The following is a 27,288-nucleotide window of genomic DNA, read 5'->3' as shown; positions in this document are numbered from 1 at the left end:
CTTGGGTTCAATGAGGCCCTGATTTAAATAACGAGGAGATGTGGTCTCAGAGGCGATCCTCCCAGCAGCACGGGGAGATGGGCCGTTGGCTGCATGGTGGGGGTCCCGGGGGGGGGGGGGGGGGTCTTGTAGTGTGAATGAGGCTTGGGGTCGTCAGCTTCGGCCATTGATGGTCCGGGGAGGGTCAGGAAGAAGAGAGGAGGGGGAGGGGTGGGACGAGTAGTGATGGGGGTGTGGGGGGAGAAATGTAGAATGGGGGGGAAGAGGGGGGGTAGGGACTCCGCAGGGTTATCTCTAATCATGCAGCAACACGGCCCATTTCCTCTGGATAAATCCTACACTGCCCCCAAGTCATTTAAGTGTTGAATACTTATTTCCCCCCCCCCCCCACGCACACACACACACACACACACACACACACACACACACACACACACACACACACACTTTAACTTGCTGATATTTCCCCTGCTTTAACGAAACGAACAGCGCAAGAAGCACCGAGAGATTAGGATAGTATGAAGTTGGCAAGAGAAGCAGGGCTGTGGTTACTCTGCGGTCTTTAACCCACGTGTGCTGGATGGATTTGGATAGGTCATCATACCTTTCATTCCTACTGACAGGGGGCCGTTTTGGGAGGAGCCGGTTTTCCCGTGGAGGTAAACGAAGAAGTGCCCCCTCAAGACTAGTTTGTCTCTTATCTTCATTTAACGACAAAGTGAAACCAACGACCGATCGGCCATCGGTGCCGGTCACAGCGAGTGACGTATGTCATGTATTATTCAGGGGGGCCCCACAGAGGTAAACTGGCCCCCACATCAGCTGCAACCCCCGGGCTCCTCACAGACGGGGGCCGCCTGGCCTGGCTTGATTCGCTCCCCGCTGAAAGGTTTGAGCGTGTAGGTGTCGTGACGAGACGGACAGGTCGAGGGCCCCCTGGTAGGTCTGTTCCCCTCTGTGGGGAGGGGGCGGGGGCCCCGTGGTAGGTCTGTTCCCCTCTGTGAGGAGGGGGCGGGGCCCCGGGGGTCATAACTCTCTGTTGTTGACATCTGTAGGAGCAAAACCTTAGAGAGAGAGAGACACACACACACACACACACACACACACACACACACACACACACACACACACACACACACACACACACACACACACACACACACACACACACACACACACACGATAAAAATGGTGCAGTAAACCCAGGTCATCCAAGGACAGCCCAGACCAATTACCGGGAGGCTCCCAAGGCACAATAATTAAATAAATTAAACCGAGGCCTACCGTTGGCCCCCATGGGAGCCCCCCCACACGGGCCCCCCCAACACGACATCCTATGTCACGTAAACACCGTTTCCCTGTGACTTTCGGCAGCCTCGGCTCTTTGGCGTGTGTGCGCCGTATGTAAACAAGACGCCTTTGACTTGGGTGTCCGAAGCCCCTCCCACTCTGCCCCCGTGGGCTGGCAGACACAGGTCAACAACCTGATGGAACAACGGATCAGGAATGCATGTATGGCCTCCCACCCGGCCTCCCCTCCAAAAGATCTAAAACCCTTCAGTCGCTGCTGCAGTGGATGCCTCTCAAATTCGGAAGAGTCTCCCGCAGGTCAGAGCCACAGCGATGGGAGGATCAAACTGCCAAAGACATCCAAAGGCCCGTTCCTGCTCCCGAGTGATATTTAATTTACGACCCTCCCATTGATCTCAGCAATGGGACCCGGTCTGCGATGCTCTTTGAAGTAGCAGAGCCGCGGCTAGGCTACGCATGGGGGCGCATGCTACACGAGACCTAATGGACGGATGTATCTTTTATTTCTTAAAGAAGCCGTGGCTGGTTTCTGCTCGAGCCGCGGTGCCCGCTTACCTCCGTGGTTCACCTCGACAACCCCACAACCCGAGCACGCTGCTTTTAATCAAACAAACCGTTTTAATATTCTTTGTTTCGGGCAGTAGCTGCTGTTGGTGGCGTTGGTGGACTCTGTGTGACGCCTGGCTGCGTGAGTAGCAGCTGGAGCTGTTGTTATTAGTCTCTGTACCACCGGGATGGCACGCATGGCGTCTTGACTCGCGTCTCTCTCTCTCCTCGCCACGCTGATGAGAAGCTGTCGCACCAGCAGTGTCTTACACACATCCCAGCCTTCCAGACAGCACTGGAAGTCTTGGTGGGTTATTTCGGGAAATCCCAGGTTGAAAATGTCCTACTCGGGAAAAAAAGCAGACCTTGATGAAATATCCTTCAGGAGCCTTTTTTATGAGGTCTATGGTTAATAAAGTGAGATTGTTTTGAGTGTTCACTGTTCCTCAGTGATTGAAGAGCAAGGCGTTTTTTGAATAATAAAACAATAATAACAGCCCACGTCGCCTCTACTGGCTGAGGCATGCTCATTGTGTGATTGTTTGGTTGACATCCAGAGTCGAATTATGTGTTCACGGCTCCCTCTCTTTTTAGTCTCTCTGTTTCTACCGACTTAACACTCACAAAGGGAAATGGCTACAGAAATAATCCCGTAAAGAATGGAAGGTTTAAAAACTGAGTTCCCCGTCGGAGCCTGGGGTTCAGCGTGGGTCTGAGAGCCGCTGGGAGCCGGCCTGCGCTGGGCGGGTCGCCGGGCCACTGATGTCTCTGTCCCCCTGGTTAGAGAATGCTGCGGCTCTAGTATACCCTGCTGGTGCTGATCCACCGTGACTCTGTTGACGTTTTCTGGGCCTCTGCGCCCAAACTCGGACGGCAGCTACAGCCACCTAATTACGGCCGGTCTCCGGAATGTCCGGGTTTCCCCCCCCCAACACACACACCCCCCCTTACCACCCCCGCTGTCACTGTTGCTTGGGCTATCTCAATCTGCTGCCCCCCCCCCCCCCACCCACTCTCTCACTCTCCCTTTTATTTTTTGTCCTTCCTTCCCTCCATCTCCCTTCATTTTTTTCGATTTTTCTCCAGCTATGTGTTTTTCTCCTCTTTTTCTCATTATCCTTAACCTTGTGCGAGGCGCGCAGGATTCCACGCTGTCAGCGATACAGGCTGCGGTGCTCCTGCTCAGAGTCACTGCAACATGTCATCCTATTCTGGTGGAGCAGTCTGAGTAGTGTCACAGACCGTACGACCTTCAGCGGGCCGGTTTGGCGGCTGAAAGGGAAAGCCCCTTCGGTGGTCATTAGCGGGGTTTAGCAGAGGACCGGGCTGTGCCCAGGGAAATGCTGTACTTAATGCACACTAACATGCTTTCTTTCATGTGGTGGAAGCTGAAACGTATCATAAGAGTGTTGTGATGAACGATGCAGAACCATATCCTGAAGAGATGGTTGATGGTTTATTTTGGAGTATCAAACTGAATCCGTCTAAATGTGTGCCCCTTCTTTTGTGTCTTTAACATTATGGGATGGCAACGTTCAGCTTTGAAACCACTACTACAAGTTGTGTTTATTTTGGGGCCCTTTGGTGACTAATAGCCCCATTTACCTAATATATCTTGTCTGGGCGTTGTTAATAGATGCTTTGTGCAGAGAGGGCATTGGTCAAAGTACACACACACACACACACACACACACACACACACACACACACACACACACACACACACACACACACACACACACACACACACACACACACACACACTGTGTTTGCCTGGCACTCCCACAGTCCCAGTGTGTGTTTAATCTTTTCCCTGGCGCTGAGAGCATTTCTGGCACCAGGGGGTCCCAGTGCTGGCTCGGGACCGGGCACCGAGGACTGTCACACTCCAGAGCTGGCGCCTCGGCCCTGCATCCCACTCTGTCTCACACACACACACACACAGCCACATGCACACGCACGGACACAGATGCACGCGCACACACACACTTACACATGTCCACACGCGCGCGTGCATAGATGCACACACGCATCCACACCGACGCGCTCAAACACGCACGCACGCACGCATTCATGCACGCCCATGCTTACACACAAACACACAAAACTGGCAGGCTTTAACGGCCACCGACCCCCCCTCCCACCAGGCCTCCGACCATCCATCAATCGCTCCGCTCCTCCCTCCGCCTCCACACTCAACAGCCAATCGGCTCCCAGAGCAGAGGAACCCTGCCCAGAGAGAGGGCCTCTGTCTAAAAGATGCTCCATCTTCTCCGTTCAACAAGAGATTCTCCTCGCGCACCCTTTCCCAGCACTCGGAAAATCGACTGCTGGATCTCTGCCTGGACTTGAATGAAAAAAGCAAAAAAAGAAAGAAGAAAAGCGAATTGGCAGAGGACGTGATTAAGGCGGGGTCTGTCCTCATACATGCCCTAACCTTTACAGGCCACTGCTCTGTAAAGGGGGTGGCTGCCGACGCAAACACCGCGCAGTGAATCAGTGTTTATATGACATGCTTCTCTTGGTAACAAAGTAGGGATCTTCTCTTCTGCGGAGAACAGCTGCCCGGCCCGCGGTAGCTCGGTGTCGCTGTGTCTTCTTAAGGGTTCAGGTGGCCATGGTTGTGCTCTGATTGTTACGGAGCGTCATAAGGTCATCTTCCTGTGGAAGACACGATAGCACAGTAGCCATTCAAATGATTGCACCAGAAGGTCCCTAAAGAGATGGAGTGGCTCCAACAGTCTCTTGGTTACGTCCCATACATGTACTATAAATGTACTGTTACAAAGAAATTGTGATGAAAATGGGAGACCTGAAAGCTCTTAATCAAAACCCATAAGTAGTTAATTAGACAATAAGCCACGAGATGCCTTGGTTTACAGTGATTTTAGTTTGATTTCACAAAATAAACACACGGCAACATAAGGTCTTTCATTGTAAACAAATCATTATTCTTCCGCCAAGCTACATAGTCCCTTAAGACCGCAAAATGGTTGCCAATCAACGCACCTGGGCAAACTTTGAGATTGGTGGCGCATTAATACAGTATTCTTATTGTTATACGGTCACAGGTGTGTGTTTTATATATGTGTTTATTCGAAACAGCTGAGAGCCAATAAGAATCAGGGACCAAAACCGTTTTATAATCTTTAATCAAAGACTGAATCATTTAGTGATTCATTGTTTTTGTTTTTGTGGTGTGGGCGTTGCGGAGTGGCAACTGTTCAAGTGTGTGCAAGACCTAGGGAGAGCGATCGTTTTTTGGTAACTGTCGCTTTAACATTGGCGGAAACGTTGCTGAGATGCTGCTTCACAGCAGTTCAAACACATACGTTTACCCCGACAGTATAAGACTGATGCCAACAGTAGGGCCGTGGCTGAATAAGCAAGCTTTGAGATGATGGAACAGAGGTTCCCGTAGCCGACATTATGTGCTTAACGTCCATTTGTTCTACTTCATTTTCCCCCCTCATTTCTTTAATAACACCCTTCCTCTTACAAGATCATGATTACCCCTCTGGTATGTTCTCAGCCTCTTTCTCAGCAAAGTGCTGTTCCGTGTACACAGGTGTGTGTGTGTGTGTGTGTGTGTGTGTGTGTGGGTGTGTGTGGGTGTGTGGGGGGGGGGGGGGGGGGGGGGGTGCTTGCATTAAGGTGTGAGAGAGCGAGGTTGCCATCCCTCTTCCTGGAGAGCCCTTTGATTTCCCTGTTTCCTCTACCCAGCCACTAGATTGTTGCCGTGCAAAACCAGAAGGATTAAAGCTGTGTCGACAAGACAACATGACATTCTCTCTCTCTCTCTCTCTCTGTCTCTGTCTCTGTCTCTGTCTCTTGCTCTCGCCTTGCTCACTCTCTCTCAGTCCGTCTGTCTCTCGGTCTGTCCCCCACATCTCCCTCCTACACCCAAATTGGCAACGTGTTGTGTTTAAACTTGCCCCGCACCAGAAACACACCAAGCCCGTCACTTTGCTCACCGCAGACTGCTGGTGTGGATTCTCTCCCACCGATGGGGGAGACAATGGGCGCTGTCTTTTAGGATGCGTTCCAGAATCGCCCAATAAAAGGTGCCGTTGAGAGGGTCCACGGGTGGCTTGTTTTCAAGGCAGCCCTGATGTGATTAAACTCTTTTTGTGTTTGTGCTTCACACCGCAGACTCTCTCTGTTACCGTGGTGTGAAGGGTGTCAAATTGTATTTTGTAATATTTGAGTGGGTTTGGCTTCTTGGATCATTTCAAACTGCCCCCTCATTTGAAAGAGAACATTATTCTAGGTGCCCAGAACGCGAAGAATATGTTCGTACCAACAGGTTCGGTCTTTCTAGCAAATAGCTGATCCACGCCTGCTCTATTGTATTCAAAGACTATAATTACAAGTCACAGAGTGTTTTTGTGAGGAGGGCTCAATTACTTTTCGTACTCCCCCAATCTGGTGAACAACATTGAGATTTTTGCATCCAGTTTATGAAAGCCTCATAGTGATGGATTGGATGCTAGGGATGATGTCATGAGACATCAGTGTACCGACATGCTTGTTAGACACGTACATAACAATCTTTTTCTCTCCTCATTATCTGTGAGTTGACCATCTGGCATCCTGAACATTTGTTTCATTGTGATGTCTCTGCCCCAGTGAGCTTTATACAACTAGGAGATGGGTAGCTTGCTAAAGACGGCGTCGTGTTGAAATTAAATACAAGAGAAAGGATTAACAACCGGAGACAAGTAATCAACGAAGATGGTCAACGACGTTTTCTTAAATAAACAAACCGCTTTAGGGATTTAAATGTTTTTGATGTTTTGAATGTGTAGCGAAGCATTGTCATTGTGTCTCTCTTCCGGATAAGGCGAGATGGTGAGAATCGTGCACACAGGCGTGAAATTGCTGTTAAGGAACTTGGAAAGCCTTCATGTTCTGTCTGCATTTTGGCACAATTATGCCCTCTGTGTTGTTGCCATAAAAGACGAGGAATTCACTCTGAAAAAAAAAGGATAAATGGCATCAAATGATTTAAAACCATACAAGAGAAAGGGGGATTCAACACCACCGGTTTGGTTTCAGGTGTTCATTTTATTGAAAGGGTTGCTTTAGACGCAGCATTTATTGACACTCCTGTGCGTGTAACGGCTGACGCTCTTCTAAACTACTGACCTTGTTTCTTGTTGTTTCTGTGCGCTCATGCTTAAATGGGTTAAGATGATGAACCCTTTTACACTCAGTCTTATGCTCGCTATGTAAATGAAAGGACTCCCAGGTCCCTTAAGCCACGGTCGAAGCTGTGATAGCTCTAATTGGCCCACGTTCACAAAATGGTTAATTTAAATGATGTTTGAATGTTATCCAGTCTCGAGGGGCTTGGATGGTTTTCAAAGCAGCTCTTGGATCCTTACCCCCACCATTATAGCGCTGGCCCATGTAACACCTCCTCCCCCCCCCCCTCCCTCAGACGGCGTCCACACCGTGTCGGCCCGCTGCCTCCTCCAGGTCACCATCATCACGGACGAGATGCTGTCCAACAGCATCACCCTGCGGCTGGCCAACACCTCCCAGGAGCACTTCCTGTCCCTGCTGCTGGCCCAGTTCCTGGAGGGCGTCGCCCGCGTGCTCTCGGCGGCCCGTGAGGACGTGGTGGTCTTCAACATCCAGGACGACACCGACGTCGCCGCGCGCATCCTCAACGTCAGCCTCTCGGTGGCCGTGCCCGGCGGGGACGCCCAGCGCGGGGGCAGTAGCGGCAGCGGCGGCTCGGCGGCGGCGTCGGCCCCAACGGCGTCCCGGACCCCCCCCGGCGGCGGCGGCGGCGCGGGCGGCGTGGAGTTCTTCGGCTCGGAGGAGCTGCAGGAGCGGCTGTACCTGAACCGCAGCCTGCTGGCGCGCATCTCGGCGCAGGAGGTGCTGCCGTTCGACGACAACATCTGCCTGCGCGAGCCCTGCGAGAACTACATGAAGTGCGTGTCGGTGCTCAAGTTCGACAGCCTGGCGCCCTTCGTGGCGTCGGACACCATCCTCTTCCGGCCCATCCACCCCATCGCCGGCCTGCGCTGCCGCTGCCCCGCCGGCTTCACCGGGGACTACTGCGAGACGGAGATCGACCTGTGCTACTCCAAGCCCTGCGGCGCCCACGGCGTCTGCCGCGGCCGCGAGGGGGGATACACCTGCGCCTGCTCGGACGACTACACAGGTGAGAAAGACCCTTTTTTTTCTCAATTTTTTTTAAGAAGGATTTTTGTATTTTTATGCTTTATTATAGAGTGAGATAGAGAGAAAGGTGTGGAAAATAGAGGGGAGCACTTACAGCCAGAGCCACGGGCAGGATTCGAACCCGGGTCGCTGCGATCAGGACTGAGCCTATAAGGTACCCGCTCTACCCGGTGACCCACCGGGTAGAGCGGTCACAGAAGCCCCCTTTTTTAAGGTGTGGTTCCGGGGGATTTGTATGGACGGGAGTGTACCCCTCACAGTGCTTTGAAGGGGGGGGCGATGCTGTTGTCAGTGCGCCGGACCGAGGCAGCGCGTGACTGCCTGGAAGTTATTTCTGACAGAAGCTTTTCTCTCTCTCTCTCTCTCTCTCTCTCTCTCTCTCTCTCTCTCTCTCTCTCTCTCTCTCTCTCTCTCTCTCTCTCCCCCCCCCCCTATGGAAAAATCTCTGTCATCCACTCCCACTCTCTCTATCCTATATTGAACACGGCTATTAAAAGGCTGTCTGCAATGCTTTCCCGATAGTACAGCAGACAAAGGAATAATGAGCAGCTATTGATTTGCCCAGTAGCCGCCAGTAATGGCAGAGGTAATGTTCCAGTACCTAACTATACTTGGGTACTTCTATAGCTGCTTATTTGAGGTTAGGGTGATGGGGGGGATGTTGGTGATTCAAACCCCATTATTAAATGGGATTTGGAAAATAACTGCACACTTGTTGGGATAAAATTGTCCTCTCAGCAGTCAGCATAGAGCGATTCAAACATAAAAAGAGCGAACAAGACAAACAAGCTTCAAACTTTACTTTAAACACATTTGAAAAGTATGGATCAAGTTTGCTTGTCTGCCCTTAAATATATGAACAGACTTCATATCCAGTAACACAAACCTTTGTTAAATATTGTACACAAGCTACAACGCCTGGCTCAAGGTGGACTGCATCTCCTACTAGAAAAGGTCCCCATAAGCAGTGGCCACATCCTGCAGAGACCTGATACGTGCTGCAAGCAGGGCAACAGACACTGAACCAGGTCTAGCTCTGCCATCCTTGAGAGGGAAACGGTGATCAGCAACGGCAGGTGATAATCAATTATGGATCGCAGGCAGATGGAGTGCCACTCGGCTGCAAGTCACTCCCGGGTAGAGATAAATACCCTGGGTAACAGTTTCAGCAAACTGCTGTGTTCCTGGAGGAAAATATTCGGAACGGTCCATTTGCCGTGGGATAATGAGGTGCTTTGATGCAATTCATTACAGTCAGTGGTTAACAGTAAGTCGCCGGCAAGCTTGCTTTTCCTTCTCTTTTTTTTTCTGTGGAGCTAGCTGAAGGGGAATGGGGAATGTTATTCAGTCTTTGCTCCAGATATTATGCACAAATTCAAAGGGGTAAAAGGCTGTCTAGTCCCAGTGCTCGTAGTGGTGGTGATGGAGAAGCAGACGGAGAGGATAAGGAGGGTGGGGGAATTATAATATGCTAATGTAGGAGTACCCGGGTATGGCCCGCCCCCCATCCCTGTCGAGAGGTTATGTAGGTCAAAAACCGACTTTTTAATTTCGTTCTTTTTTAATCATTATTTCTTCATTCGATACTTCCTCTTCAAAGTCCCCATTCCGGTGGGCTGGGTCTCGGAAATGATCAGTCATCAAATGCCATTATCCTATTACTGTTGCCACTCATCAACCACTTCATGTCACTGCACGACGCGAAGATGTTGGAGGCGCATGAGTGCATCCGCCGGTGAACACCTTTTCACACGCAACGCCCCCGCCTTCTGCTTCTTCCTGCAGAACCCCCCCCCTGGCGCTCCGGGGCTCTAAGGGTACACCACGAGGCGAGTGATCCCGCATTTTCCCCCCCATCGGATAATCCAACGAGATAATAACGTTACGCAGAGCCCCTGCAACTCCATCTCCATTTGCGTCGGAAATCGAAAGTGCAGGACTTGTTCCCTGAAGGCGTACGGTCGTTATATATCGGTCTGGGTCGTTAGGGCCCTCGCCGACTGCCGTGCCGGTCGCACCTTTTATCTTCCTCTTCCTCTGCTCCTCCCAGGGGGGGGGGGGGGGGGGGAGCTGTGGGGGCTGGAGTAGCCCGGGCGTGAGGATGGAGTGTGTGGGCTCAGTCACTCTGACGTTGGGTGATACTCGTACACTTATGTACCCGGTGGGCGGTGGACGTAGAGGGGGAGGCTGCAACTGGCTGCTAAGTGCATGAGTGAGTGAGTGTTTCTAAGTGAGGATTCAGTGTTTCATTAGGTGTTAACGTTTTATCCGTCACGGCACGTTATCATGATTACATTAAATACGAGGGTGTACGTTTTCTCAAGGTGGTCCATCCCGTCGATGGGTCTTTCATGCTGAATCCGTTCTCCTCGCGCGGACTGATCTGAAATCCTGTCCGTGCTGCATTTGATCCAGCAAGGTCACTTGGACGTGTGTGTGTGTGTGTGTGTGTGTGTGTGTGTGTGTGTGTGTGTGTGTGTGTGTGTGTGTGTGTGTGTGTGTGTGTGTGTGTGTGTGTGTGTGTGTGTGTGTGTGTGTGTGTGTGTGCGTACAAGGTTGGGTTGTCTGTTTGACAGATCTACCTCCGTAATCTACGTCTGCTTTGCTGAACAGTGTGTGTTCAGTGGCCTCCCTGCTGTGCTGAAAGCCTCCACGTTTTGGCTTTGTGTGTGTGTGTCTTTGTGTGTTCATGTTGACTGTTGTGCGCTAGACTGCTCACTGCGTCGCTTGTGCAAAACATGTCGGAGCATGTGTGTATAGGTGTAAAATTGCTCTGCATGAGTTGGAAGGGGTTAGTGTTTTTAAGTGAGGGAGAGAGAGGAAGGGAGGGAGAGAGCAGCAGAGGGAGGGAGAGAGAGAGAGAGTGTGTGTACACTTATGTGTTTTACTGGTGTGAATGTGTGTGATGTGGGCGTTGCCAGATGGATGAAAGAGGCTGAAACAAAACCGAGAACAGCCATCATCTTCGGTGACTTTCAAAAGGACTGGGTGAATGATAAGCTATGCTTTAGATGGCCTTCTGATGTCGGACACCCACTGAATAAGCAACCCCTAATCTCCAACCCTGCTCTGTGATCTTTCACTCAGCCAATGAGGACGTACCTCTCCTCTTGCATGCGAGCGCTGCACATTGTATTAAGTGTTCTCTGTGGTTCAGAACAATGAGGGCCGCTGGAGCTACTCTTTGTCTATCAACTAAAGAAATATCATCACATCCAATTGTATCACCATCTCCAAATTCGTGGAAAAACTACATTTAAATTGCTCCACACTCACCATTAGTAGTAATACCAGGTGTGTTGTTGGTAGTCATGTTCAAAACCGATGTTACTTGCTGTCGTTGACGACAACAGGCAACTTTAGTCACCTACCGGTCATGGAATTAAAACACCTGGATCTCTTGAGCTCTGGGGGGCAGAACGCCTCAGAGCCTCAGATCTGCTGTGTGTGGGCCACAGGGAGGGGGGGAGGGAGGGAGGGAGGGAGGGAGGAAGCAGGTCTCTGGTGTCCCGGTGCTGTGTGTTCCTGGGCGGTTCCTCAGGGAAGCTCTCCCCGCTCTGTCTCTCTCTCTCAGGAGCGGAGAGGAGGGCGTGTGTTGAGGCCCCACCTGGCAACCCGGCACAGCGTCTCTCCCTCCCGTGAATCCAGACTCTCCTTGTCTTTTTGTTGTGGGCCCAAGTGACACAGCAGCCTTAGCCACTCAGACAGAGTGTGATGTTAGGGTCGATGGTGAGACCTATCTATTTATAGCGTATACATATCATGCGGCTCAAGTGACCCATCTGCTACACTACGGCCATATATGGACATCATAACATACAATAACAATCCCACTGCAATTATATCTCATCCTTAACCTCAAACTGCTTAAGATAGGCTAGGATAGTACGCTATTGATGCCAGACGTGAAAATCGGGACTATAAAATAACAATCGTGGAAAGACACGGCGCTGAAAGGCGATTATTCAGTCTCTAAATGTTTGACAAGGGTGCGCGCAGGTTCAGAAGCCCCGCGCGCACGTTTAGCTAGCCTTAATGATTAATGCAAACCCAACTCAAACAAGTGAGCGGACGCGGGCCGAACGTGGACGGGCTGGACGCGGAGCAGAGGGACGGAAGTGCCGCTTGAATAATGGATCGAGGGGAGAGCTGATGGTTGACCTAATAAGCTCCGCCCCTCCCTCCCCCCCTCCTTCTCCTCCTGTGTGGCCCCTCACCTAGCAACACAGAGCCCTCCCCTCCGGGGCCACGACCCGCACCTGTGGGAGGGAGAGAGAGAGAGAGGGAGGGAGGGAGGGAGGGAGAGAGAGGGAGAGAGGGAGAGAGAGAGAGAGAGAGGGGAGCTCTTATCAAGGAGACGACAACATACGCATACAGTGTGTCTCTGTGTGTTGAAGGAACCGCGAAAGATGAGCTGTGATTTTTAGAGAGGAAACGCCGGTGCTGACAACATCCAAAAAGATAATAAAACACGTTTTTAAACTTTGGAGTTGGATAGAGTATATGAGGAATGCATTTTCTTTAAATATATTTTTTATGTATACATATTTTTTATATATTAATAAAAAAAATTAGTTCAATATAGCTATAGAACTATGGTGGTATGATATGATGGATGCAGTGAAATGACTCCTATGAGGTCAGGTAACGTGTGTGTGTGTGTGTGTGTGTGTGTGTGTGTGTGTGTGTGTGTGTGTGTGTGTGTGTGTGTGTGTGTGTGTGTGTGTGTGTGTGTGTGTGTAATTAAATTCCTCCCAGACAGCTTAACGGAACAAAGGTAGCTCGTTAAGCCAGTAAAAAAGGGAACAAGCCCTTCTATGCCAATGAGGGTGTTGCTGTCCTGTTGGTAGTAACGTTTGAATGTACCAAAGCATCAACAACAACAAAAAACAACCATGCATCACCACGGTTTACCATCTCTGACACTGGAGTTCTCTATGATGATGAATAAATCATTTAACCCATTTTAGATTTGTTAGCGTAGTGTCGTTATTCTTTCTCTCTTTTTTTGTTTGGGATGGCCCAAATATTCATAGACATGTAAAGCCATGAATGTTTAATGCATGCGAGCGTAGGCATGTTGAACTCTGCTTGGCAGTGCGTTGGCATCGGGACACAACCAACCAAACAAAGGAGAAAAAAATCCTCTGCAATTAGCATTCACTCAGGTGATTAATAGTCATGGGCTCACAGCAGGCCACAGAGCGCTACATTAGGGCCCTACGTCCTCCTGGCTCTTTGTCTCGCGGCTGGGAGTGAGCAGCCGAGCTAGTCGCGCACACAGCAGGGAGACGTGCCCTGTTCGCTGACTACCGGCTCCGTGGCTCTGACACACATTCCAGCGCGGCAGCGGCCGTGACTTCTGCTGTTACAACTGCTAGATACAGTGTCCCAGTGACACACACACAGTGTCCCAGTGACACACACAGTGTCCCAGTGACACACACAGTGTCCCAGTGACACACACAGTGTCCCAGTGACACACACAGTGTCCCAGTGACACACACAGTGTCTCTGTCTGTCTGGATGACTGTACCACGTCGACTGCCTCTGCGACTGTCACTGCGTCTACTGAACCTCCATCACTACGACTGTACTACTACAGTCGTCCCCCTTAATTTCTAGTACCACGACCACCACTGCTACTACTACACGACTTAGAGTACATCTACTGCACCTCTATCACTACCACTCTACTACTACCAGTCCCCTTCACAACCACCACTACTACTACTCCTGCCACTATGGTATATGGCTGCTTTGGCTTTCGTCGCTCACTCTTATACACGATTTTATGCTCTTCACACTCTAGTACACTCTCATGTGATTGTATCCTCGCCGGATGAGCTCATTTGACCCAAAGCTCTCTTTATTCCTGGGTTTCCTGTTGAAAATGCTGAATTTGTTTATAGATTCATGAGCAGTGCGTTATAAAGCCAGTGGCGCTTCCTGAAGAGGAGGAAGTGTGTTGGGGCTGAGTTGTTGTAGGTCATCCTTACTGTGTACATATTGGAGAAAGAAAGCCTGTGTTGTTTGTCCCATACATGATATTAATCCTCATTTCTCTCCCTGTCTCCATCTCTCTCCACCCTCTCCATCAATATCTCTCTCTCTCTCTCTCTCTCTCTCTCTCTCTCTCTCTCTCTCTCTCTCTCTCTCTCTCTCTCTCTCTCTCTCTCTCTCTCTCTCTCTCTCTCTCTCTCTCTCTCTCTCTCTCTCTCTCTCTCTCTCTCTCCCCCCCCTCCCTAGGGGAGAGGTGTGAGCTGTCCTCCCGGCTGGGCCGCTGTGCCCCCGGTGTGTGTAAGAACGGGGGCTCGTGCGTCAACCTGCTGGTGGGGGGCTTCAAGTGCGAGTGCCCCCCCGGCGGCTACGAGAAGCCCTACTGCCAGATGAGCACCCGCAACTTCCCGCCGCAGTCCTTCCTGACCTTCCGGGGCCTCCGCCAGCGCTTCCACTTCACCCTGTCCCTCTCGTAAGTACACCTCCCATTACTCCCATTCCTCCTCCCCCCGTTGGTCGATTACCCGCCTTGATGTATAGCCCAGACCTCTCATTGGTCGGTCGGTTTACAGCTCAGACCTACCATTGGTCGGTTGCTCCTCTCGATGTACACCTCTGACATCCCATTGGTCGGTTACTGCTCTTGATGTACAGCTCTGACCTCCCATTGGTCGGTTACTGCTCTTGCTGTACAGCTCAGACCTCCCATTGGTCGGGTACTGCTCTTGATTTACAGCTCAGACCTCCCATTGGTCGGGTACTGCTCTTGATTTACAGCTCAGACCTCCCATTGGTCGGTTACTGCTCTTGATGTACAGCGGGACAAGTCAATTGGTTCATTACTCCCCTGATGTACATCTCAGTCGATGTGTTGTTTACTCCATTGAGTGATTAAGTGGATTGATCAATTATCTAGCAGCCGAATGACAGAAAATTAACCTATCATGTAGTTAGCTAATGGCTTGACAGCTTAAAATATGCCGGTCTCTGGTTTGTTTTTCTGGAGTAAAATATCTAGAAAGATTTGGGCTTCTTGTTATCCAACACAAACCACCAAATCGCTCTGGGATGAGCATTGTTTTTGAGTCAATAAAATGTTATTGATGATGTCAAATGCTCATCGCAGAGCTACCATTCAGATGTTAAGGGATCTGGTGGCCATTAGCTAAATACAAGATCGGTTCATTTTCCGTCATTCAGCTGCTTGATAATTGATCAATCTACAGTAAACCACTGAATCCTCAAAGGAACCGACAGTGAGTTGCTGCTGCCTGCTGTGCCCCTGCATACCTGCAGGCCGACCGAACCACCGTGCATCTCCCACCTGGTTCATTCACTGCCCTCCCACCGGAGTGTCCTCCTCTCCCTCCACCTCCTCCATGAATCACCCTCTCGCTGTTCACCCTCTCACGCACATGGCTCATCCCGTACACCTACTCACCAGCTTTTACCAGCAATACCCCCCCCCACCTCACATTTATGTAATGGTAATGGTGTTTCATAACAATAATGGCCACCCCTTAAGGGCCATATTTGGTTAGTGGGGCTTTTAATGGTGTTAACGGTCTCTCGTGGCATAATCATCGTGAACACCGGCTGATAATATATTCACATCCATTGACTCTAAGTGCCACAAAGGAAGAAGAAGTGTGAATGATAGCGCTAAGCACCATAGGACCAGCTGTTTGAGTCGGGTTGGTTTTATGTGTTCAGAACCGTGTTGCCGTGTTACAAGGAGGACATGAATCCCCAAGCAAAGAGGAACGCCTTCATCTTATTCCAGCAGATGTCTCCGGTCACTCTGAGCTGTCTGTCAGTCCTTCTGACCGTTCCGTTGTCATCGGGCCAACAGGGCTTGGATATAGCGTTGGTGGTTTTTTTTTTTCCTTTCTTCTGCGTTCGTTTTTCTCCTGCAGTGCCCTAAGGAGGACAAAGTGTGACTCGAATGGAGGTTTTTCCCCAGCACAAACGTGTATAGTTTTTGACAGGGTAGGGACACTTTGGTCCATACGTCTCCTCGTGATGTGCTGGTTCTTGGCTCCGTAGCGGAGGAGGAGGAGGAGGAGGAGGCTAGTGGTGTTTAGATAAAGCAGGTGAACGCTGAACACATGCACAACACAGCAGGGAGTCGTTGTCAACAGGGATCCTGCCTTGCGCTTGAGCCACAGCCTGCCAGAAAGGCTTCACACGATGAAACTTAAGCAGAGAGATCACAAACACACACGCACACGCACACGCACACGCACACACACACACACACACACACACACGTCCCCTCTCGAAAAACATCAGGCAGCATGTAGCGCACCACTCTTTGTCGTCCTCGTCACCTTAGCTGCGCTGGGCTGGGACTGACACCCAGAGTGGGTAGTCGGGGTGGGGGTGGTGGGGGTGGGGGCGGGGGCGGGAATCAATACGACGTCTCGGGTGGCAGCCGTCAACGTTTTGTTTTACTTATGATGGAGTGAACTGTGCAAACCGGTTCTCTAAGAGGCAGATGATGGCCTGGCTCTCTTTGGAGGAGGAGAGGGAGGTAGGGGAGGGGGGGGGGGAGGAGGGGCAGGTGGGGGGAGGTAGGGAGGAGTGGGAGGTGGGGGGAGGTAGGGAGGAGAGGGCAGGTAAGGATGTGGTTAGGGGCGGGGTCAGATGGAGTTACCCGAGACTCCATTGATATGGTTTCTGACATAACCAGCGTTTTATTGAGCGGCACTTCTGACACGGATGGATATGATTCTTAATACTTAAGACAAGAAAATCGAGTTAATAACAAGTACTATATATTTATATTACTTCATTTCCCCACTATATGTATAGTTGCCTCTGAAGCTGATCTTTTAATTCTTCATTCAATATGAACACACAGACATACAGTATTATTACAATCTTGTGGAAATCATTTGATCTCTATAATCCCAAACCCTCACCCTAACGACGCGTTTGTTTATTTGGTGCGTGTTCACCGATCGGGGAAGGAATACGGTTTCTACGTGTTGACCCAGAAAGACCCTCCCTTATCCCCCCCCCCCCCCCCCTGCATCTACCATAGCCGTTTGTGGGAGGTTGTAAATGGGTCAGGTTCATTGCATCTCTCCAGAGGGTTGGCCCTTTCCCGGCCCGTTGTCTGTGCGCTCCGTGAGTCATGCCGGGGAACATATAGCGTGCCGGGACACTGGGCCAGACTGGTTTGTTATTTTTGCTGATGGCTGCCTAATGTGACGTGGGCTGACTCCAATGGAGTCAGTGTTTAGTTCCGGCTGATTACTCTCATAGTGCCACGAGGCTCAGGGGGCAGAGGGAGGAAGCTTTCTCTCTTATATTGATACCTTCCAGAGTGACTTACTAAAGCAAGCCTCGCGGGAGGGGGGCTTGCTTTAAATGTCTTATCTTTGATTCCTTGGGGTTTATGATGGCCCTTGGTATCTTCGATCTGAGCTGGGGTTATCTGTCACTGTCTGGGGTCATGGCGTTCTGGTCTGGGTTTCACTTCGAGGTCATCTTTCCTTGTAAGCAGGTCAGAACAACTTTGGCCCCTGGCTAGCAATATGACACAAACGACATGGCACGCAACATGCACACTCCCCCACACACTCCCCCACACACTCCCCCGTCCCCCGTCCCCCGTCCCCCGTCCCCCATCAGGAGGAAACGCCTGCGTTGTTGCACTCTCTGTGTCCAACTGAAGCTACTTCTTCGTTGTTCATCGTTGCTTTAACGTTCCACGACATTAGCATTTACACAGCAGGGGAGCAATCAGGAAGTATTTCATTGCCATTGTGGTTTGGTGCTTGTTGATTCTAATAGCTTCCAAGGCATTGATATGGTGACAATCATGGATAATGACTGAGTGGCATTGATGAATTACTTTGCTACAGGTTCTAGAAAGCCTGAAAGGGCTGCAGGGTAGCAATCCAGACAAGATTGACACACAAGGCATTTTGTTACAGTCCTCAATACTTGAATAGAGACAGATACCCTATTTTGCCTCAGATAATATCATATATTTGCCACATAATATCATAAATATTGAAATATGGCTATAGGTGATACTTTTGACTGAAATAACGGTGATGTATTTCTTATGGAAGTTATGATAAACGTGGCTCTGGTGCCAACGGGTATAATCGCCTATTCTAATACGTGTATAAATATGAAAACCAGGAAAACAGCTGTATGTTATTTCCTCTTTGAGAAGTCCTAGTATTCAGCTCTACAGAATACATATTTCTCTAGGTGGAGGTGTGATGTGGCCCCACACACTGTGATGCTTTTTGTAGTTTATCTTCCCATGATGTGGTGTCTCTTCGAAACACTGGTGCCTTGACATTGCCCTACTTTTCACTTTCTCCTCCACACCCCTCACCCACTCTCTCTCTCTCCCCCCCCACTCTCTCTTTCCTTCTCTCTCTCTATCTCTCCCCACCTCTCTCTCTCCCTCTACTTATTATTCCCCACCCATCACTATACATATCCTTTCTGATCCCTCATCTCTATTTGTGTCAGGGAGTCTCTGGTCGGACATGTCTTCCCTGATATATAACGCGGATGGGGTTGCGGTGTCTCTCGCTGTCTCGGCCCCGGGCGCTCCCTTTGTCCTCCATCATCTGTCCGGTGATCTGTGTAACATCCCCACATTGTTGAATATTACCCTGGTATTCCTCTGCGGTCAATCCAATGACACACTCCGTTACTGAACCATAATGGGTGCTCTACATGAGTTGGGATGGTGACGCCACATTGCAGTGTTCTGACTACTGTAGTTATTGCATCTAAATGAGATCCTGGGTGAGGACGCATTTAGTCAGGAATTGAATTGCTATCAAATGATTTAAACTTTTATCATATTTTATTCAAAAAAATTCTACTGGCTCAATGATGCCCGAAAGTGTTAAAAGAAATCTACCCAGGGTATTCTGCTGGAATAGCGGAGTGGCTTTAAGGTTTTGACTGAAGGATCAGAGGCTAAATAGTTGATGGCTCAGTCTCCCTTTTGGGGGGTAATCCTTTCAAGCTAAAAGCTATTGAAACCAGTGCTTTGTGATTAGCGTTCTGAATCAACAGACTTAAGCAACAGCAGCAGTTGCAACACGCCGTCCTCCTTCAGCTAAAACAAGCCAATGTTGTTCCTAGTCTACCGCGGCGAACACATGCCTTGCCTTTTTCCCTGAAATGAGTTGAGTGTACAGAATCCAGCGATTGATTCCTGGCCTTTCTTGTATCACCGCGTGTGTATGCTAATCCTGTTGTACCATCACCTCATTACCTAATGTCTTCATGGCCGTGTGGCTGATTAAAGGGATCCGCTCTCGTCTGCCTCTCCAGGTTCGCCACCAGAGAGCCTAATGGATTGCTGCTGTACAACGGCCGCTTCAACGAGAAGCATGACTTCATCGCCATGGAAATCATCAATGAGCAGATCCAGCTGACCTTCTCTGCAGGTAAAACAAAGACGTGATTATGAGGCAGCCCAATCGATGGCGTTCCTCTGTGGGTTTCTTCCTCACTGGATCCATATAGTTTGACGGACAGCAGGCTGTGATCTTTGACCTTCTTGTTATCCGGACCTAGGGGAGACCAAGACTACAGTATCACCATATGTCCAGGGAGGAGTCAGCGACGGCCAGTGGCATTCGGTCCAAGTCCACTACTACAACAAGGTACGAGGTTACCAAAATAAGAGCGCAAGAACGCAATTAAAAGCGCGCAGTGAATGAAAATGTGCCCTGGTTAATTGATGGGCATTAATCCCCCTTCTCCCAGTTGTATGCCCTGTTTAAAGTGTACTTTAAACAGTTTGTTCCAACACCCTGGTTACTATCCAGAAACAAACCAACGTTTTTTATGGGATGATAGTTTGTCTTTCTCGTGACATAGGATACTTCTTCAATGTAAAACAGTCGTCCGTGTTTATTTGGGCTTTCTGTAAATGGCGGGCGGCCTAGCACCTTATCGAGATACAGCATCGAGGGTATTGGCAGAGCACCACGTAACCGACCAATCACGAGGGAACCTTGTGTAATGATGAACACCAAAACGACCCAGATCTCTCTCCGCTTGTCCTGACTGCAGATGTAAATCTAACTGGGAACACTGGCTAACAACTGGGTGGCTTCAACTAAAATACTTCCTTCTCCATGCTGACACAAGGGTTTGTCTATTTTATCGGACAAGAAGCATTGAATGAATGTACACGCCATTTAGCTCGCTAAATACAACAATAGGAGCGATGTTAGAGAAGGACAAATACGAGAAATCCTTTGACCTTGCTTTGTTTGACATTGCAAAAAGTGTCTAGACACACACACACACACACACAGACACACACACACACACACACACACACACACACACACACACACACACACACACACACACACACACACACACACACACACAACACACACACACACACACACGAGGGACCAGATAAATTTGCCATGTGTACAATTCCCTTGGCTGAGGAACCATTCTGCCTCACCTGCACTATTCAACACTCCCTCCATACAACCCCCTGCTACCGGCAATCAGTCAGGCATCGTGGCTGGCTGTTACTAAAGCGCCCCTGGGTAAAAACGGGAGCGGGCTCCTCCTGACGCTGTCAGGGTGCGAGATGACGACAGCGCAGAAGCAATGGCAGCCAGGCAACACTGCCCAGAAGGAAAACTCGGTCACACGCGTGATCGATGGCAGAGCAGGGTCCTAGGTGGGAGGTGTAGCGTCTCACCTTGTTTGGCTCCCCCTCCACCTCCCCCCCCCCCCCCCCCCCCCCCCCCCCCCCCACACCCCCGGTCCTGTGACTGCTCTTATCGGTGGCATTTGTAGGTACGTAATAATGCAGGGAAGCTGACATTAATAACACGGAGGTGTGGAGTTATCTATCGCCGTTGTTTCAGCAGCGCTGCACAAACGGCCATGAATCAGCCTGACGCGCCTCGTTGGAGGGCGGCCAGGGGGGGGGGCGGCAGCCAGTCGCTCAATTATGGCCTTTACTCAATGTGTTATTTGTAGCGTATTTGAAATACGGTTAATGGTGGTGCAATTCATAGAAGCGGCACGCATGACTACATTACTATCGGTTTTGTACTTCTTTTTTTTCCCTCCTAGAAGGCCGGCTTTTTCAAAATGCCCCTTAATCAGCCATTTTTTTTCTCTGAGACAAGATGGGTCTCTCTCTCTCCCTCCCTCCCTCCCTCCCTCCCCTCCCCTCCCTCCCCCCTCCACTGCTCTATGTAGTTTCCCACTGCCCTCTCCCAGAGACACGCACAGGATGTTACATTTTACCCCATTGAGGAAGTCACTTTGCATCATAAAGATGTTGCCGGGCAACCCCCCCCCGGTGTGGATATTCTATTCAGAGTGGATGATAACGCGGCCATGTCAGATTCCAGCCAGCAGAAGCCTGTCCCGCGGCGGGCCCTTTCGGACCCGGAGCCGTCCAGCGCCCTCCAAGAGGGACATTATAGCGACGTTAATCACAGTGATAGAAGACCCCGGGTCTCAGTGATCCCGGATCATTTGTGCTGAGCCTCGCTTGTCATTGGTGTTCGGACCTGCCTTTCTTTATGTTTTATGACGGTGTTGCATTGCTGTAAACGGTTATGGTTAAGGATACAACGCGGACGCATTCATCTCCCTGCACTGTGTGCGCAATATATACATTTCTCCCTCACTATTTTTCAATCACACTTTTTCGGTAAATACTTTGACGTTGGGTACGCTCTCGTGAGTACAATGGGCCTACCTGGAGTACCGCATAGTCAAGTTCTGTGAATGAGCTAATCCTCCAGTCCTGGGCCCCTGTGAAGGGGCCGGGGGGGCCAAGGGGGGGCCCCACTGGGCTGCAGCTCCTGTGAGGCGCTGAGGTAGAGAGAGGACTCCTCCCCTCTGAGGTATCCCACGGTGGCCCTTTCTGGCCTGCCCCTGTCTTTATGGGGGCGGGGCGGGGGGGTGGGGGGGGGGGGGGGGGTCTGAGGCATGTTAGATTGAAATCTGCCTTTCAGGGCAGTGGGGCGACTGTGGAGAATGGCAATGACCGGGGCCCTTTGTGGCACATCTCTGCCTCCTTTGGGGACCGCGGGCAGTGAATGATGCGGCCCGGGGACTGTGGTCTCTCTCTCTCTCTCTCTCTCTCTCTCTCTCTCTCTCTCTCTCTCTCTCTCTCTCTCTCTCTCTCTCTCTCTCTCTCTCTCTCTCTCTCTCTCTCTCTCTCTCTCTCTCTCTCTCTCTCTCTCTCTCTCTCTCTCTCTCTCTCTCTCTCTCTCTCTCTCTCTCTGTTGTTTGGGCGAGCGAGCATAGGAGAGAGCAGAGAAGGAGTGAGGGCCCAACATATATAAAAAAAAAAAAAGCAGAAGTATTGACTCAATGGCGTTAGATCGGGGGGGTTGGGGGACGTTGCATCGCGCGTCGTGGCGGGTCTCGCCGGTTGCCATGGCGCCACGGTCGATGTCGGGGGGGCCCCATATTTGCGTTGCCGCCCGTCACCCAGCGCCCCCTTATCCCGGACAGGCTGACGGGCAGAACTCATATTCCCAGAATCCCCTGTTGAGGCCGCGCTGCTGAGAACGGTATTTAGTCTAGCGCCTGAATAAATATGTGCCTTCCAATCAGCGCTGACAGGGCCGGGCTTTGTCCCCGCAGACAGATCGCCTGACGGACATTAGCAGACACTCATTATAGCAGCGTCAACCGCCGTGACTGATGGAGGATGTATCTCTGCGATGGCTGTGGGGGGGGGGGGGGGGGGGCCCTGGGAGCCAACAGTAGAGGTCAGTGAAAGGGCCAGAGGATCTGAGTCTGCGCCCTGCCCTTTTGGAAGCAGGGACCGTGGAAAAGAGCGTGTCCGCGGACTTTCACAGACTTTTCATGCACCACCATTCCAACAGGAACCTTTTCACACAGCGGGGCCTGCAAGCTTCATCACCCGAGCAAATTGGCAGCAAATTTGTTGACACCTTTTTGCAACAACACGAGGGAACAAACAATAGAGCACAACGGCATCCTATCTGGCTGCTAAAAGACTCCCAAACGACAATGTGGCACAAGAATTTCAAACCGTCCTCTATTCTTCTTTGTCAGTCTGTTCTCGGCGAGCTGAATATAAGCAGCCGTTATCACATCCATGCGGTAAAACAAAGAAACAAGATCCTTCTGAGGGACGGTGCAATCAGCCACGGGGATGATTTTCTTTATTTGAACACAAAAAAATAACTAAATTAGACGGAACAACAACAACAGCAGGATGTGCGTTCTCCGAGCGGTGAGCTCAGGATGCGGGGCGTCTCTGAGCCCGGGCTGCGTGGTGGTCCGAGCAGCCGCCCCCCCCTCCCCCCCCAACCCCCCCCCCCCCCCCACCCCCCAGGCAGTGTCCCGGGACGGCCCAGACCCGGTGAGGCCTGACGGTCTACTCCGGTGTCAGTGGACCGTGACTCTGGGCGGAGCCTCTACTTATAGGGTTAATGTGATCCCTGCGTGACCTCGGCCGAACCAGTCTGCCTCAAAAGGGGTCGTGACCTCTTATTGACGTGATCATTATTCCGAACCCCTCCCTACGTCCCCTCCCCCCCCCCCCCCTCTAACAAGCCCCTCCTTCTTTTGTTGCTACCGCCATTGATTTCCCAGACAATGAAAGTTATCTGCTGTTCGGCAAGACCACTGTCCTACAAGAGGACGAGCTCCCCCTCTCCCATGGTTGTCCCTCTCTCCCTCTCTCACCATGTGCTTCTCCATGTGCTTCGCTCTCGCTGTGCTTCTCCCTTTCTCCCTATGGCTCTCTCTCTCTTTCTCTATGGTTCCCCCTCTCACCATTTTTCTCTCATCTGTCTCTCGCCGTCTCTGTCGTTATCTTCTCTCTCGGTTGTGTGCACTTTCTCCCTTTCCCACTCTTTCTCTCCCTCTTTATCTGTCTCTATCTCTCACTCTCTCTCTTTGTCTCTCTATCTCTCTCTCCGCCTGTGTGTGGGTGTGTGTGGGTGTGTGTGTGTGTGTGTGTGTGTGTGTGTGTGTGTGTGTGTGTGTGTGTGTGTGTGTGTGTGTGTGTGTGTGTGTGTGTTTGATTGGTTGTGTGTCAGCCCCTTGTTGTGCGGTCAAGCAGTTGTGGTTTTCAGTTTTTTTTAGAGGCGTCAGTGAATGGGAGGAACTAAAGGGTGATATATAGATGTCAGTGGAATGCCATTGTGGTGCTTCAGTGAGAGCACTGCTGCTGTTTCAGAGGTGATCAGGCTAATGGTTTCAGCAGCGCTCTGACGGGAACACATGAAAAGATGACACATTCGAGGTGGTACCGGGAGACAACTGTGCTGCTGCTGCTAGGTCTTTTTGAATCCTATTTTTATAGAGGCTGACAAAACCGAAAATAGTTCTTTGTCACAAATAGATATTTTTAAACCAGTCAGTTCAACAGTTGATTACTTTGATTATTCTCAATTGAATGCCACCATATGAGGTTTTCTTATTACCACTGTGTCTATCCCCACTTTGCTTCATTTGTATTTCGTGTTTTCCATCGGTTATTGGGTCGGGTACCAAATGGGTCTGTATACAGGGAGTCATTATAATTCACACGCACCATGTCTATAGATTGTGCCCCTTAATGGCCATTGTTTCGGATCAATGCCGTTCAAAGTACGATCGCTCAGGCCTGCACCGGAACATCTTCACTTCCACAACATCACAAGCACTTGCACTTGCACTTTCCATAACCCCACTTGATCAAGTGGTTGGCGAATGTATTGGGATAGCTCGGTTGTTATGAACCAGTTGTTAATGTTGTTGTTGTTGTTGTTTTTATGTTGGTGAGGCAGTAGCGGTGGTTCATGATTAATCAGGTAATCAGAAAAAATACCACCACACCACATTTTACACCACATAAACTTGGTGTGTATCGATGTACTCGACATGGTTATAATTTTGCTTAGGTTTGTGTTCTTGGTATAAGGATGCCCAAAGGGAGATGGCCAAATGGGACAGATTCAGGCCGGGTTGAACCATCGTTAAGGCCTTCATGTGTCTCTCCTCAGCCCGTCCTTAACCAGGCCGGCCTTCCCCAGGGACCCTCCGACCAAAAGGTTGTCGTGGTGACGGTGGACAACTGCGACACCTCCGTGGCCATGAGATTTGGTCACATGATCGGAAACTACACCTGTGCCGCCCAGGGCAGCCAATCGGGTTCCAAGAAGTAAGTCAGTTGTGGTGTGAAAAAGTAAAAGGGTTTACATGTTTTGCATATCTTTTATATTTCACACTTTTCACCCGAGTGATTTTCCCCTGATTATTTCCCATTCCTCACCAAACATCCCCTCATTAGGAGATGCAGTGCGAGTCGTGTTTTGAAGTAAAGTTCACCCTCTCTCTCTAGGGTGTTAACTCGACTCCACTCTGAATCTTAACTTAATTTGACGGTTTACTCCTCGCTTGGTGTGCGTGCAAACACTGAACCACTGATTGCACAGGTTTCCGTCTGCGTGATGAATCTTTCATGACCGTGTGTCTCCCCATTGTGGCGGACTCTCCTTCTGATCGGCTGGAACACGTATCCCCAGGCGTAGCTAACGTTCCTAACCTAACCGTCCTGCATCTCCACCCTCAGGTCTCTTGACCTCACGGGGCCCCTGTTGCTGGGGGGCGTTCCCAAGCTGCCCGAAGACTTCCCCGTCCAGAACCGGCAGTTCGTGGGCTGCATCAAGGATCTCCGCATCGACGAGCGCCACGTCGACATGGCGGGCTTCATCGCCAACAACGGCACCTTACCCGGTGAGCCGCCAGGACGCTACGGCTCAGAGCGCGCACAGTCACAACACTCATGTATTTATAATAGGAGCCCTGTTATCTGAAGGGCCTCCATACCGTTACAAGGTCAGCAGAAGGTGGATCTTCTGACGCAGACAGGAGAGGCGTCTGTATTATGCTTTGCACTGCAGGGGGGCGGGCGGCGGGGAGGATGATAGCATTACCTGGTATGAATAGTTTATCCCCGTCTGAATAATCAGACCACACTGAGCTAACAGTCTGCCCCCCCCCGGGTCCTTAGGGTGCTCGGCCAAGCGTCACTTCTGCAACAACAGTCCCTGTCAGAACGGAGCCACCTGCGTCAACCTGTGGGGGTCTTTCAGCTGCCACTGCCCCCTGGGGTACGGAGGGCCCAAGTGCGAGAGAGGTAAGAAGACACGGGAACATCAACGTACGGGCCGCTCAACATGAGGAGGAAGGATCCCTTGTGTTTATGGAGCGTGATGGGAGATTTAAAAACTGTGAGACGCATTTAAAATCTTTTCTACTTCGGGATTCCAGTACTTTTAGCCTTCTCTTGTAGGGAATACTTTATATTTATTCATTCTTTTACTTTATTTATAAAAAAACTATGTATACAACGTGAGACAATTTGTCAGAATGATTGTCTCACAATGACTAGAACGTGGTACAATCAGAATAGAATAAAGAAGCACACACTTGCACAACGATTCTTAATTTCATGGGATTATACACCAATTAAAACATACTTATGATTATTATCTTACATTTTCTGCCGTGTCCGTTTCGCTAGATGCCACTCGGCTCCACGTGCCTCTTCTTCATAAAGGAGAGACGGCTAAAAGATGAGGCATGTCATGAGCGTAGCGAGACTGCTACTTCCAGGGACGGGAGCCAAAGATGACAGCTGAAGGGGATGTGTGTGAAACGTTCAGTTGAAGGGGAAATGGAATGGGGAGGAAGGAAGCCAGCGAATGCGAAAGGAGAGGGTAGAATAGACCCACTTTAGAAGAACAGTTACATGTCAACAACGGCAAACACGGGCTGCGCAGTGGCGCAGCAGGAAGACGTATCGTTCCACCTCGTATCACCAGTGAAATGTAGTTTAATTGGCCTTGATAACACGAATATATTATACACAAACCTCTCATTAGTGAGTCATCACAGCCATACCGAGGATGTGTCTATTTGACGATTAAAAACAAACACGTTTGCATTGGTGACACGCGCTTATGTTTAACACAAATGTTGATATGCGTCAGCCTGTTGCATGCTAATCCAGCGTCTAGCCTGCCACAATTAACTTCAAATAGCTGCCGTGTCTGGATCTCACAACGGTATTTCCATCCCTTGTGTTCTTCCCTGGACTAAATCTGTCCTTCCTGTCTGCAACCGTCGCGTGGGCATCACGACACAATCGCATCCCCGGTCTTTGCGGTAAACACGCCGTCGTGTCGGGGTGTTGCACCTCTGAGACTCCCCCCGTCGTTG

The 27,288-nt window shown here is 50.4% G+C and overlaps 1 protein-coding gene across 2 annotated transcripts in view; it reads left to right on the top strand.

Moving 5' to 3' along the window:
• celsr2 (cadherin, EGF LAG seven-pass G-type receptor 2) overlaps nucleotides 1-27,288 on the top strand; it is a 60,025-nt gene that overhangs the window by 12,504 nt on the left and 20,233 nt on the right. For both annotated transcript variants that reach the window (XM_030375250.1, XM_030375249.1), the window contains exons 2-8: nucleotides 7,301-8,035; nucleotides 14,305-14,527; nucleotides 19,375-19,490; nucleotides 19,621-19,709; nucleotides 25,068-25,225; nucleotides 25,637-25,800; nucleotides 26,078-26,203. In XM_030375250.1, the coding sequence (XP_030231110.1) occupies nucleotides 7,301-8,035; nucleotides 14,305-14,527; nucleotides 19,375-19,490; nucleotides 19,621-19,709; nucleotides 25,068-25,225; nucleotides 25,637-25,800; nucleotides 26,078-26,203 (1,611 nt within the window). The remainder of the gene's footprint in view (nucleotides 1-7,300; nucleotides 8,036-14,304; nucleotides 14,528-19,374; nucleotides 19,491-19,620; nucleotides 19,710-25,067; nucleotides 25,226-25,636; nucleotides 25,801-26,077; nucleotides 26,204-27,288) is intronic.

This window comes from Gadus morhua, chromosome 13 (genome assembly GCF_902167405.1).
Source record: "Gadus morhua chromosome 13, gadMor3.0, whole genome shotgun sequence".
Classification (NCBI taxonomy): domain Eukaryota; kingdom Metazoa; phylum Chordata; class Actinopteri; order Gadiformes; family Gadidae; genus Gadus; species Gadus morhua.
The sequence above is the reverse complement of the archived record's forward strand: the minus strand, read 5'-3'. Positions and strand labels throughout refer to the sequence as shown.